The 15,318-nt window shown below is 40.3% G+C and overlaps 1 protein-coding gene across 1 annotated transcript in view; it reads left to right on the top strand.

Moving 5' to 3' along the window:
- Positions 1–15,318, top strand: part of LOC122551725 (low-density lipoprotein receptor-related protein 1-like) — a 1,910,187-nt gene that overhangs the window by 1,413,177 nt on the left and 481,692 nt on the right. The window contains exons 36-37 of the mRNA XM_043694091.2: positions 10,288–10,422; positions 10,514–10,643. Coding sequence (XP_043550026.2) covers positions 10,288–10,422; positions 10,514–10,643 — 265 coding nt within the window. The remainder of the gene's footprint in view (positions 1–10,287; positions 10,423–10,513; positions 10,644–15,318) is intronic.

Below are 15,318 nucleotides of genomic sequence, written 5' to 3'. Positions count from 1 at the left end.
AAAGGAACTGTCAGAAATAAATAACTATGCATCTATTTAGTTATATATTGTGTAACACAAGTAAATAAATTACAAAATTTCCATATTTCATGCCAAGTTATTGTCATCTCTCCAGGAATAGATTGGCAAATGAAGCATTAATAACATTAAGCCTTTATTCACGACTTGAAATACAATACTAATGGCATTGGGAAATCAAGGAACTTATCTCTGTTGTATAAAAGATTGGAAAAGCAGAATGTAATTTTCCCTACTCCACTTAGTTTCATCGAAAGGCAAGGACTGATTAGGGACAGTCAACATGGCTTTGTGCGTGGGAAATCATGTCTCACAAACTTGATTGAGTATTTTGAAGAAGTAACAAAGAGGATTGATGAGGGCAGAGCAGTAGATGTGATCTATATGGACTTCAGTAAGGCGTTCAACAAGGTTCCCCATGGAAGACTGATTAGTAAGGTTAGATACCATGGAATACAGGGAGAACTAGCCATTTGGATACAGAACTGGCTCAAAGGTAGAAGACAGGATGGTGGTGGAGGGTTGATTTTCAGACTGGAGGCCTGTGACCAGTGGAGTGCCACAAGGATCCACTACTTAGATGGGTATATGAATAGGAAGTGTTTGGAGGGATACGGGCCAGGTGCTGGCATGTGGGAATAGATTGGGTTGGAATATCTGGTCGGCATGGACAGGTTGGACCAAAGGGTCTGTTTCCATCCTGTACATCTCTATGACTCTATGACTTTATGACTTACAAAACTGGGTTCTGTGGCCCAGTGACATCTTATCTTCTGCTTTGTTTCTACCTAGATACAAATGAAATCTAACTGTTCCCTTTCTTTTCTTTAATTTGTCTGATTTCAGAAACAGTGTCATTATAACTGTGTATAACTTATAGATTCTCGTTGTGCTGATCAAATTTGGCTTGTCCAATGTGGTACACATATAGAATAAGAGAATTGAGAGGTACATAGTGTGCATTATGCAATGAGCCAAGGGGACCATAATTCTATTCTATAGAAGTAAAATACAAAACATTGCAGAATAAAAGGGCAATAACACAAAAGAAATGCCTTGAGAGTTATCAAAATGTCAAAGTATGTTCTCCTTGATTAAGATAAGAGACAATGCTCAATCAGCGAGAGGTGAATAAAACAGAAAAAAATTGTTTAAATATACTTTTGAAAAATACTCAGAGCACAAAAGGGAACTTTCATCAGTTGATGTATCCATTCTATGATACCACTAAGTAAGTTGTGATAATTTATTGAGAAATTGGCCTTGGCCAAATTAGATTAGAGAAATCAATGGGTGGTTCATAGACAAGTATGATGGAAGTTACATTCTGTTTTGTGGACATGGAACCAGTCCTGAGGAAAGTGGGGCCTCTACCATTGGAAAAGATATATACTGACTCTGCTGGGACTGATGATCTAGTGAACCACATCATTCAGGAAGTAGGTAAGGTTGTAAACTATAAAGTAGAAGGAAGGAATCAGGTTTTGGAGAGTTTGACAAATCAAAGAGTAAAAGAAAGGCAACAAAGAAAGGTATTAATACAGAAAATGATAAACAGATCATGGCAGGAAAGCATGGACAGTATTAATGTAAAACTAAATTAACAGATAGGGCTAAACATCACAAAAATAAGACAAGGATTAAACTAAAGGCTCTGTGTCTGAATTATAGCACATTTCAAATGAACAGATGAACTGATATTACAAACAGAAATAAATCCATACAACCTGATAGCCATTACAGAGATATTGCTTCATGATGGCATTGATTGAGGATTAGGACAAGTATTGAAGGGTACATGATTTTTCAACAGGAAAGAAAGTTCGAAAAAGGTCGAACGATGGCTAAGTTAATTAATATTAGAACTAGCACAATGGAGGGGGAGGTTGGTGGGGTGGTGACCTAAATTCAGGAATCAAGGATGTACAAGGGATTTCTTTTTTCTGGATGTGTCCACTGGGTCTTTGTCAATAGTGGCAACTCTAGAGAGCATTATATCAAAGTTTGATAATGTTTCAACAAACTTGAGAGTGATGGCACAGCCAACTGCTCCACAGTGGTGGCTGAAACAACACTTTGGTCTTCAGACTCTGATTTGGAAACCAAGGTTCTTGGGAGCACTTGTGATAGTTTAGTCATGGTCTGGATATTTCCTTTGTAAGAAATTAGGATACTATAATCTGTGCGTAGACCTTTCAGATTACCAGCTCTGTAACTTTGGTGGAGATTTTTAGTCTTGGGAGATAGAAAAGGACATTCTACTGAGGCCATCAACAGAGGCACCCACTCTCCTTGGATTCTCTTTGTCAAATTGAGCAGTTGTCTGAGAAAGAAAGCCTGTTTCCTCAATTCTATGAAATAAGTTATAAAGATAATCAACTCAAATAAACATGACAAAGCCCCTGATGCTGACAGCATTGCAGTAGAGATTTGGAAGTGAAATAGGAATGGTTTTGTTTAAAAAATTTAGAGTCATCTTCAAAAAATATCTGGAGTGAAAGAAAGTCCTGAAGTAGTCAGCATCTGAAAAGGAAAAGAATCCAAAAATGTATTTATCGACTGCTGATCAATAAGTCCTTTCCAACCTTAAGGGAAACTTCTTTCAGGGATTCGACTAAACAGTCTAAAAGTCCATCACAAAGAAGATGTTCTTCTGCAATCCCAGTGTAGTTTTAAGGTTAATCATGTGACAGAGAGCCAATACAATTTTTTTCACAACAAGCCTGACAAAAGAGAACAACATCATGATCTCTATCTGTTGTTCATAGACCTAACTGAAGCCTTTGACAATATAAGATTACTTGCTTTATGGTGCGTAATTTCTAGACTAGAATATCTGAACAAATTTGACAAATCTCTGCATTTACTGAATGTGGGATGAGTTGTTGTGAAATGTCCAATGGTTGTCACATAAGCAATTTTATAAGACTCATGGGTCCCCAACCTTTCAATCTCGTCTTTGTTACTATGCTTAAGGAAACCTCCAGAAGAAGTGGTGAAGGCTAGTAAAATTGCAACATTTAAAAGGCATCTGGATAGGTATATAAGTAGGAAGTGTTTGGAGGGATATGGGCCAGGTGCTGGCAGGCGTGACTAGATTGGGTGGGATATCTGGTCGGCATGGACAAGTTGGACCGAAGGATCTGTTCCATGCTGCACATTTCTGTGACTGTAAATTCCAAAGTTGAATTAGTAGATAGTGGCAGTGTTTCTTTATTATCTTTAATATTCCCAGCACTATCCTTAATTATGATGGAAAATTGATATTTTGGATCTGAGAGAACACAAGAATTACCTACTGAGTAATAGTGGTGTTAACCCTCACCAGAATTGTAGCATCCCTACAGTGTGGAAACAGGCCTTTTGGCCGAACAAGTTCACATCAACCCTCTGAAGAGTATCCCACCCAAACCTATTTCCCTGCCCTATTACTCTGCATTTACCCCTGACTAATGCACCTAACCTACACATCCATGAACACTATGGGCAATTTCACACAGCCAATTCACTTGCACATCTTCGGATGGTGGGAGGAAACTGGAGCATCAGGAGGAAACTCACGCAGACATGGGGAGAATGTGCAAACTCCACACAGACAGTCGCCTGAGGCTAGAATCAAACCTGAGTCCCTGGCGCTGTGAGACAGCAGTGCTAACCACTGGGCCACTGTGCCACCCCAATAAACAATATAAAATCCAATAATGTAATGATGTTCTTAGGACTACATGAGAATTTTCAAAATTTTATATTGAGTAGTTTTAGAGTCATAGAATAAATATGATATAGGTGGTGGGTCATTTGGCCATCAAGTATTTATGGCTCTGTAGACCGATGTACTTAATTCCATTTCATTGCTGTATACCCACAGCTCTGCATGTTTATTTCCCCCAAGTATCTATTCAATTTTCTTTTAAAATTGCGAATTGGCTGCACCTACACCACAAGTTCAGCACCAGTTGTAACTCCTCAGTTACTGAAGCAGTCCATGTTCAAATGCAACAAGACCTGGACAATATTGCAGACTATGGACTGACAAGCACAGTAGCTCACTGGCTAGCAATGCTGTCCCGCAGAGCAAGGGTCCCGGGTTTGATTCCAGCCTCAGGTGACTCTTTGTGTGGAGTTTGCACATTCTCGCTGTGTCTGCATGGGTTTTCTCTGGGTGCTCCAGTTTCCTCCCACTGTCTAAAGATGTGCAGGTTTTGCTGTGCAAAATTGCCCACAGCATTTAGGGTTCTGTAGGTTAAGTACATTAGTCAGGGATAAATGTAGAGCAATAGGATTGAGTCTGGATGGGTTACTCTTTGGAGGGTTGGTGTGGATTTGCTGGGGCAAATGGCCTGTTTCCACACTGTAGGATTTCTATTCTAAATGGCAAGTAACATTCATGCAACACAATTGCCAGGAAATGACCGTATCTATTGTGAGACAATCTAACCACCACTTCTTGACATTTAATGGTGTTACCATCTCTGAATTCCCCACTATCTACATCCTGAAGTTTGCCAGCAACTCAAGTGGACTTACTGCAGTAGTGGCAACAGCAGGTGACTTACTTGTTGATGGCCCAAAGCCTGTCCACTATTTATGAGGCACAGGTCAGGAAGGAATACTCCCTACTTTGTCTACGTGAATGCAGCTCCAATAGCATTCAAGAAGCTAGACACTGTCCAGAACAAAGCAGTCTACTTTATTGACACCACAACCACAAGCAGGCAAGAATTCTACCACTGAACCACCAACATAACACAGTTTAACTCCCCCTTCCACTCCACCAAGGACAAGTAAGACCTGGGCCTCCTCCACCACCAAATCTTAACCACCCATTCCCTGGAGCAAGAATGCCTCATATTCTGCCATGGACCCTCCAACCATGTGTGATCAATGTGGATTTCACCAGTTTCCTCATTTCCCCTCCCCACACCTTATTCCACTCCCATTTATCTCTCAGCCCCCTTGGGTCACAAGCCTCGTTCCTGATGAAGGGCTTATGTTCGAAACATTGATTTTCCTGCTCCTCGGATACTGCCTGATCGACTGTGCTTTTCCAGCGCCACACTCTTCAACCACAACTACAAGCATCGACTTCCTCCACTACTGACAGCAGCATTGTGTACCTTCTGGAAGATGTACTGCAGAAATTTGTCAAAGATCATTAGATAGCACCTTCCAAACCTAAAACCACTTCCATCTAGAAGGGCAAGGGCAACAGATATATGGAAACACCACCAATTGCAAGTTCCTCTCCAAACCACTCATCACCCTGACTTGGAAATATATTGGTGTTCCTTCACTATCACTGAGTCAAAATCCTGGAATTCCCTCCCTCAGTGCATTGTTGGTCTACCTACAACATGCAGACTGCAAGAATCTGGCTCACCATCATGTTCTCATGGGCAACTAAGGATGGACAATAAATGCTGACCAGCCATTGTCATCCTTGTACCATGAGTGAATAAAATAAAGGCCACAGTTGACAAATAATAAAGGCAAGAAATCACTTGAGAGTGGTGTATAGAATATCCGCAACAGTAGTCTGCAGTTGACTGACATTGATCTCTACCCCCAGGGCTGAATTAAAAGTAGATGGGAAGGTAATCAGCTTTCCAGCTGTAGCCTTTGCACTAGTAAAGGCACCTCCACCTCTCTGCTCAATCCTAGTGGGTGTGGAAGAGGAGGGTGTATTTAATTCCATGCAGCGTTTTCCAACTAGCCTGACATGCTGGGTCTTATTCCAGCATTTTCCATCCATATCTTAATAAAGAAGCAATTATTTACCTTGGGAGTAAGACACTTCATAATATGTCAGACAGGAATTATGGTTAGTTTAAAGTAATTACATTATTATTAACATAAATACATCTTCAAATGAATGCAACAAAATTAAAATCATCAGCATTACCGCACTAACATTATTTTGTGTAACACAAGTTGGATACAATGTAGTTCTAATATCTGTGCAGCAAACTATTCTACATCTGGAAAATATAGAAGTTTGCAGGATTTATTCTGAGTGTATTATTGGCAAATACATAATAATTAAACGTTGTGAAACACATAGAAAGACTATTTTGTTAAAATTCCAGTGCTTTATATTTTAGCTGCATTTAGAATAAAATGCCATGTCTATCTGAACAATATAATATAACGTCTATCCTCATTAGGTAAGTCCTTTACACTTTGAATTGTTTATTGTGATTATTTTCAAATTTTGGCATTAACGAGCCTAGCTGTTCATAAGAAGACAGTCAAATTGCAGAATATCAGAACTACTGTCTTCTACCCTCATGTTTCAGTATTCTCTCCATGCTCAGCAACTTGAGTTAACAGTCACAATGCAAACAATAACATTCCCATAGTCACTGCAGAAATCTGCATTTCCCAGGAACCCACACACAGCTGAAATTTCAGACTAGACATTACAAGCTGGACATGTTTTTGGGGATGGGGATGGAATACAGACTGATTGCCAAACCCACCATCTTCCCACCCATTCGTGAACTCACTCCCATTCTACAGAGGGTGGGAATTACAGAGGTGGGAGGGTTATTCAAGTCAACAGCCTACCTATCATGTGTATCAAAATAATTATATGTGAATTGAAAGCTCCATTGACACCAAAATTACGCTGCCTGGATTCCAAAATGCTTAGAATGGGCAGATAGGTAGTACTGGGGATTTATATATATTTTTAAAAGTGCTTAAAATGGTAGAAAACATGTGGTTAATGCCATTGCAGGGTGCTCCATGATTATAAGAAGGTAATACATTGTTCCTTCCAAACTACATGCTCTTCAAGCCACCACCCCTACCTACCCCGCCAATCATGCAAAAAAATCTCAGCCTGAAACCCAAGACTTACTTCACTTTAGGGATTCTATTGGGCCTCTTGTCTGGGCTTATCTGCAGTCCCAGCAATACCCACAGCAGATCTCACATAATCATGACGCTTAATGTTGCTGACACCTTCAGAAGCTGGACTTCCCTCTCTAAAACAGTCAGACATCCCACTACACCTGCCCACAGTGCTTCACAACCATAGGAAAGGCACCTTGCCTTCCGAGGGGTTAAGCCTTGCAGTTCTAAAACTTCCTTTTCCATATAGCCGTGATACCCTAGAGTGCAAATGGGTAGGAGTCTATTTCTGATCAATAAAATCTAGACATTCTTTACTTCTTTCAGCAGGATAGTGGTATTGAGGACAGACTGTTTGAAGAAAACATCTCTGGGAAACATTTATTGGCCAGAACAGAAAGAAATGCTTTAGAGTGGAAATAAAGGGGTGAGGTGACAGATTCTATTGACTGGGGATGAAGTGGCAAGCTCAGTCCATTTCCTGGGCTGGCAGTTTTTTTTTATTAAATCAAGAAGCTTGGTTGCACTTAAGGGCTTAATAAATTCATATAATCCTCATATAAATCTAAGTTATCCTTTAACTGACTGTAAATAATTGCATGGTAAACTCAATATAAAGATAAATGCTATTGATAAATATTTCTTCCTTCCACTGTGCTTTATGAAAATATATAAGCTTCCAGATATTTTACCTCTCTGTCCTTGCATGTTTGGAATACATTGATGTGAGCATGAAGACTAATCTGGTAATTTTGTAAGGGTCTGCTCCAGTGTGGAATCTCAGTAAATTGACATGTGCATTGGAGATAGCACTAAAGGGCAGGTTTTGAAAATTGTACACCTGCCTAGCAAGACTCTGTGCTGCAACTGAAGCCTAAACAAATCCTCTCTACATCTACAAATAAAAGCTTTCCAGCTGTCATAATGACTTGTGCTACATAATATGTGAAAGTAATTGTTCAACCATTGCCCCAGAGAGAACCAGATTCAATTTGTGTTGGAGCCATTTGTTTGCTAGTTCTGAATAAGAAATCTGAATAAGGAACCATCCTCCACTTTCAAAGTTGATGTTAGCAACTTGTGGTTTAAAACTTAAAAGTGCCAGTTTCTGATCATTGCCAAGATCTTGGTGTCAATTACAGATCTGGGACTTGGGGTCAAAGCTTATAGATCAGTGATTTAAGTGCAGTAGTCACTGATCATTGAAATTTACCTTCATGATGAATTTGCTTATAATAGATAGTGAAAGGCAAAAACATACCATGTGGACATTGCTTATATATATATATACAGAAAAAAATCACAACTATTCCGAACTTCAAGAATATTGATGTCAAAAGTAAACATATTAGCAGTTAGAGAAGGGTGCATGACATTCACCTCTGAAAAGGTCTTCCATAAATTTTAAATGAGCTCCAGAGTGTTCACTTTGTCTTTTCAATTTGCCCCCATCCGCAGCAATCTACAGCATCTAGAAATAAGGCAACATCTGGAAAGCCAATTAATGGATCATGTTAACAAATCTTCATAGGGATAAAAGCAGGAAACATAAATACCATGATATAGAAAGCAAAAAAGAATTAAGGGAAAAAAAAAGAACTTAAATACAAAAATCAGCAGACATATTTTAAACAATAATGTTCTGAGAGAATGACACTGAACACTTAAAGAAGATGTTTCGGTCCCAGGGAGATTATCTAGTTTATTTATGATTTATTAGTTAACTTAAGTTCATGCCTCAACAATGTTATTTAGATTGACTCTATTGGAAAATACTACAACTGCACCCTGTGGAGGAGCAAGGTATCTCTGACAACAACATTGTAAATAACATAACTCAGATGTAATCAGCTGTTTGATATTGCTTGGAGGAAGTTTTGTAAGTGTCTTCTGGTGGTGGGAGGTGAGGGGAAGAGTGTCCATCAGGCCCCTTGACATGGAACTTTAACTCCACAGGGTGCAATATCTTTTCTATTAACCATGCTGTCTGGAAACCTTCCTGATTTATAGTCATGGCACCATTTTATGCAGAGAGCATTCTGGGGAGAGTAACAAATTGGAGCCTTTTGCTGAATTAGTGGGAGATTAGATTAGATTCCCCTACAGTGTGGAAACAGGCCCTTCAACCCAACCAGTCCACACTGACCCTCCGAAGAGTAACCCACCCAGACCCATTTCCCTTTGACTAATGCATCTAGCACTATGGGCAATTTAGCATGGCCAATTCACCTGAATTGGGGTGATTGGGTAGCGTCTCTACAAGGACCATTTGTGGGTGGGGGATAGGGGTGGGGTCCAGCTATTTGAGAATTTATTGGAAAGATTGCTACTCCTCCCAGTCCACAAGCAATGCTGTAGGGAAAATACCTTTGTTTTTAAATGGAAGATGTCCTCACAGTCTGGATGCTGCTCAGGAAAATCTGATTCTTTATGAAGAATGTAAAGGAAACTACATTATACTCAAATTGGTGGAAGTGTTGTCATAGAGAAAGGAGATAAAAGGTATTCTCTATTCATTCTTTAGGGCAATGCCATGGCCAATCAGAATCAATCTGCCTGGTTTAAAATTTTAAAAAAAGCAAAGCTTGGCAAATTATTTCTCAAACAACATCTCTACTGCTCAGAGTTCACATATCAACTCATCAGCATTCTCCTCTCATGCAGCATTAATGTTGTTTACTTCTTACATTGACATTTCTTGCTCTTTGTCCAGATGAGTACAGGACAAAAAGCTTACACAAAATATGTCGGTTTTCAGCAATACCCAAGTTCTGCACTACCAATCAACTACTTTTATGAAGAAAAAATAACACATTAATGTAATTAGGAGGAACATCCATGCAACCTTCACTCAGTCTTATGTCTCCCAGCCTGTTGTTAGCCTATCCTTACCACTTCATCACCCTCCCCAAATACAGAGTTATCTAAATTTTTTGCCTCTGGAATTATTGATGGGCCATTCTTTATGCTCCTATGATTCATTCTTATGATCTAAATAAAATCGAAACCACATCTTCTCAATGCAGCCTTTGGGGAGGCACTGTCAAGCTTGTGCCCAATTTAGGTCAAAGTTCAAAATTCCAGATCCTGACCCCTGTTGAAAATGTTTCTGTATATTTGTGTTGATATTTTTACAAATGAGACAAAATGGAACTTGACTGTGCTTTCAGTATAGGTTGCTCACATGCTTATACATGGTCTCGTACATGAAGAACAGCATTGAAGTTCAGCAAATGAAACATGTTAATGCATACCTTGCAGGCAGACAAAAGAAAATTGATGTGAACTTGAGGAAGTATGCGCCAAAATAAAGGGTTATTGAAAAGATAAAACATTCTTGTTAGACTTTGACTTGTGAACATCCTGTAAAATTAGTGACCTTCTGAAATTTCAATTATCTAATTTTATTTACAGGGAATGATACAATCTACTGGACAGATATGGGAAGGAGTACAATTAGCAGAGCTAAACGAGATCAGACCTGGAGGGATGATATTATCACAAATGGTCTTGGACGGGTTGAAGGCATAGCGGTTGATTGGATAGCTGGTATGAGATTTTTCTATCCATTTTTTCAATTACTTCCTAATGTTGTAGCTTGATGGAACATTAACATTTATCTCTTCTACATCTTTCACAGGTAATATATATTGGTCAGATTATGGCTTCAATATAATAGAAGTTGCAAGATTTAATGGTTCTTTTCGCTATGTGGTCATCTCCCAAGGGCTTGATCAGCCACGTGCAATAGCTGTCCATCCAGAAGAAGGGTAAACCAGTTTTCTTTTCATACGAGAAAATTATCCTGATGGCCATATTCAGTGCTATTCTTCATTTCAATCAACTGATCTATTTTTACATCCTTGCCTGCTCACTTCAACTGAGCAATGTCAGCCTCACTTTCTCATTCAGTCACTCCTAAGTTCATGGCTGAAAGCTTCTGAGTAGTCAGCTCCAGTTATACAGGATATGTTCATGATTTGTGGATTGATCCACTTGGCAAAGAGCTGCAGAAGCTGTTTTTACAAAGGCATGAAGAATATGAAAAGATATGATAAAAATTAAATTGACACAGAATACTTTGATGGTTTGTGAGTGCCATTTTGCATTTTTTAAAAAGTATTTTATCATCTCAGAATTAATTCTGCACAATCCAAATACCATTTTCATTGCAAGCCCTTCACGATAAATATAAATAATTCCTAAAGAAAAAGGATTGCGAATTCTTGATGATAAAATTTTAGAAGCGACAATAAATAAAGTTCATGTCCTGACTTATTGTTTACCGCTCTTCTTTCCCCTCCCTATCTTCTCTCTGAGATAAACTTTCATTCCAGGGCACCTGATGCAGGAACCAGTTTTTTTTTTCTTCAATTGTGAAGTGGATACTGGTGGTTGCATCACCACTTATTGCCCATCCTGAACTGTATAGAGGACAGTCAAGAGTGAAACACATTGCTGAGGTCTCAGGTCAAATTTAGAACATAGAGCATAGAAAAGTACAGCACAGAACAGGCCCTTTGGCCCACGATGTTGTGCTGAGGTTCAATCCTAATGTAAAAAATAATAACTTAACATACACATCCCTCAACTCACTGTTCTCCATGTGCCTGTCCAGCAGTCGCTTAAATGTCCCTAATGACTCTGCTTCCACCACCACCGCTGGCAATGCATTCCATGCATTCACAACTCTCTGCATAAAGAACCTACCTCTGACGTCTCCTCTATATCTTTAACCTAATATCTTAAAGCTATGAAAGATGTCAAACCTGCCCTGGGGAAAAGTCTCTGGCCATTGACTCTATCTATTCCTCTCATTATCTTATATACCTCGATCAGGTCTCCTCTTTTCCTCCTTCTCTCCAGAGAGAAAAGTCCGGGCTTTTTCAACCTTTCTTCATAAGGCAAGCCCTCCAATCCAGGCAGCATCCTGGTAAACCTTCTTTGCACCCTCTCCAAAGCCTCTGTATCTTTCCTATGGTAGGGCAACCAGAACTGGACGCAATATTCCAAGTGTGGTCTCACCAGGGAATTGTAGAGCTGTAGCAAAACCTTGTGGCTCTTAAACTCGATCCCCCTGTTAGTGAAAGCCAAAACACCATATGCTTTCTTAACAACCCTATCCACTTGTATGGCAACTTTGAGTGATCTATGTACTTGCAAATCCAGATCCCTCTGTTCCTCCACACTATCAAGAATCCTGTCTTTAATTCTATATTCAGCATTTGAGTTCGACCTTCCAAAATGCATCACTTCATGTTTATCCAGGTTGAACTCCATCTGCCATTTCTCAGCCCAGCTCTGCATCCTGTCTATGTCACATTGCAGCCTGCAATAGCCCTCGATACTATTGATGACACCTCCAATCTTTGTGTCATCTGCAAATTTACTAACCCACCCCTCAACCTCCTCGTCCAAGTCATTTATTAAAACTACAAAGAGCATAGGCCCAAGAACAGACCCCTGCGGGACCCCACTCAACACTGACCTCCAGGCAAAATACTTTCCATCTACAACCACTTTCTGCCTCTGGCAGCCATCCAATTCTGAATCTAGATAGCCAACTCTCCCTTTATCCCATACTTCCTGACTTTATGAATGAGCCTACCCTGGGGAACCTTACCAAATGCCTTACTGAAGTCCATATACACCACATCCACTGCTCGACCTTCATCAACCTGTCTTGTCACCTCCTCAAAGAACTCAATAAGATTTGTGAGGCATGACCTGCCCCTCACAAAGCCATGCTGACTGACTTTAATCAGGGTATGCTTTGCCAAATAGTCTTAGATCCTATCCCTCAGAATTCTTTCCAAAACTTTGCTGACCACACATGTAAGACTAACTGGTCTGTAATTGCCAAGGATTTCCCTATTACCCTTCTTGAAAAGAGGAACAACATTCGCCTTCTTCCAATCCTCTGGTATGACTCCTGGGGAGAGTGAAGAGGCAAAGATCTTCGCCAGCGGCTTAGCAACTTCCTTGATCACTTCATCGAGCAGTCTAGGATAAATCTGATCTGGCCCTGGGAACTTATCAATCTTAATGTTTTCCAAAATTTCCAGCTCATCAACTTCATCAATCTTGATCTGGTCAAATCTATATCCCAGCTCCTCAAAGTTCTCATTCACAACAAGGTCCCTTTCCTTACAGAAAACTGAAGCAAAATACTCATTCAGGGCTTGCCCTATCTGCTCAGACTCCACGCAAAGTTCCCTATGCTATCCTTGATCGGTCCTACCTTCTCCCTGATCATTCTCTTATTCCTCACATATGAGTAAAATGCCTTTGGGTTCTCCCTCATCCTATTTGCCAAGTCTTTTTCATGCCCCCTTCTGGCTCTCCTCAGTCCATTTCTGGGCTCCTTTCTAGCAAGCCTGTAATCCTCTAAAACTGTGCTAAATCCTTGCTTCCTCCACCTTAGATAAGCTGCCTTCTTCCTTTTGACGAGAAGCTCCTCTGTTCTCATCATCCAAGGTTCCTTAATCTTACCCCTTCTTACCTGTCTCAGAAAAATAAATGCGTGCATCACTCACAATAACTGCTCCTTAAACAGTCTCCATATGTCTGCTGTGCCCTTTCTGTGGAACAATTGCTCCCAGTCTGTACTTCCCAACTCCTGTCTGATAGCGTCATAATTTCCTTTTACCCAATTAAATATCTTCCCTCAGTAACTGCTCCTTTCCCTCTCTGAGGCTATGTTAAATATTAGGCAGTTATGATCACTGTCACCAAAGCGCTCTCCCACCGCGAGATCCGACACCTGTCCTGGCTCATTGCAGAGCACCAAATCCAAAATGTCCTCGTCATGTCCTCCTGCACTCCTCAATGAACCTGGTTGATCCCTGGTTTGATGGTAATGGTGAGAGAAAGTGAGGTCTGCAGATGCTGGAGATCAGAGCTGAAAATGTGTTGCTGGAAAAGCGCAGCAGGTCAGGCAGCATCCAAGGAACAGGAGAATCCACATTTCGGGCATAAGCCCTTCTTCAGGAATGAGGAAAGTTGTACAATGAAGGATATGATTGGTCTTGAAGTTACAGCTTGTATTGTTATATGATTCTGCTGCTGATGACCCTTAGTTCTCATGGATGCCCAGTGTTGAGTTGCAAGATTTGTTTGAAGTCTATCCAATTTAGCATGGTCATAGTGGTACACAAAACAATGGAGGGTGTCCTGAAAATGGAGATGAGACTTCATCCTCATAAGGAATACATGGTGGTTATACTTTCTGACATTATCTTTGGCAGGCAGAGTGGTGAGGATGAGGTCAACTATGCTTTTTCCTCTTATTGGTTCCTTCAGTACAATCTATAGACTCAATCCAGCAGTTCTGTCCTTTAGCACCCCACCAGCTTGATCATTAAAGGTGCTGCTGAGCCACTTTTGATGATGGACATTGAAGATCACCACCTAGAGTGCATTCTGCACCTTTGTTGCTCTCAGTGCTTTCTTCAAGTGGTGTTCCACATACAGGAGTACTTATTTATCAACTGAGGTGGTATGTGTGGGGATGGGAGTCAGCATTTCCTCTAATTTTCTTTCAGGCTACATGGACCCCAGAGGTTTGTGCACTGCAGCTACTTCTGGAACTGGAAGTCAATGCCAAAATTGGTGTACTGACTCTAATCACTGAGAGCAGACCCTTGGCTGTGAATGCATGAAATTTTGGAGGGAAAGTTGGAGATAGTTCTTAATCACCTGCCAGAGTTTTTCTTGGTCATGATTGGCAGCCTATCATGAGACATCATGGGTCTAGAGTTAATGGTAGGGTCTCCCAGGGCAACTTCCTCATGACTTTCTACCATTGTGTCATCACGTCTACAGGGGTCTTTTTGGATATGCTCAGAGATGGTGATGTTGCTACCTTGGCCTCAACGGAATCAGGTTACAGACAAATTTGCCATGTGTTTTAAAAAAGGTAACTCCTCCATCAGTGCAGCTAGTAATAAAAGCATTCCCAAACAGATGCCATTAAAACCAAATAGTCTTGGTGTGGTGAGATATAGTTTTGTCTGCGGTAAGCGAAGATGCTGTGAATTTGGCTATGTCACATTGTTTCTTGACTAGTCCATGATACAGCTTTCCCAATTCTGTGACTAGCCCGCTGGTGACCATGCAGGTTCAACAGGACTGTGTTTGACATTGTCGTATCCAGTGTCTTAGTCAATGACAGATGGTCTATCTGGTTTTATTCTCTTTTTGAGAGGCTTTTTAGCAACTGAATGATTTGCTAAACCAATTCAGAGAGCAGTGAGGAGGCAGCCACATTGTTGTAGATCTGGAATCATGTGCAGGTCAGACCAGGTGAGGCCAGTGAGTTTTCTTCCCTACAGTGCATTAAAGAACCAGATGGAATTTTAACATAACTGATTCGTGGTCATCATAAGACTTTTAATTTCAGATTTTTATTGGATTCACATTTCACTATATGTCATGGTAGGATTC

Source organism: Chiloscyllium plagiosum, unplaced genomic scaffold, assembly GCF_037043375.1.
Source record: "Chiloscyllium plagiosum isolate Xiang-an unplaced genomic scaffold, Cpla_swu_hap1 HiC_scaffold_7, whole genome shotgun sequence".
In the NCBI taxonomy this organism is placed as follows: domain Eukaryota; kingdom Metazoa; phylum Chordata; class Chondrichthyes; order Orectolobiformes; family Hemiscylliidae; genus Chiloscyllium; species Chiloscyllium plagiosum.
Note: the sequence above shows the minus strand (reverse complement) of the source record. Positions and strands in the feature narration are given on the sequence as shown.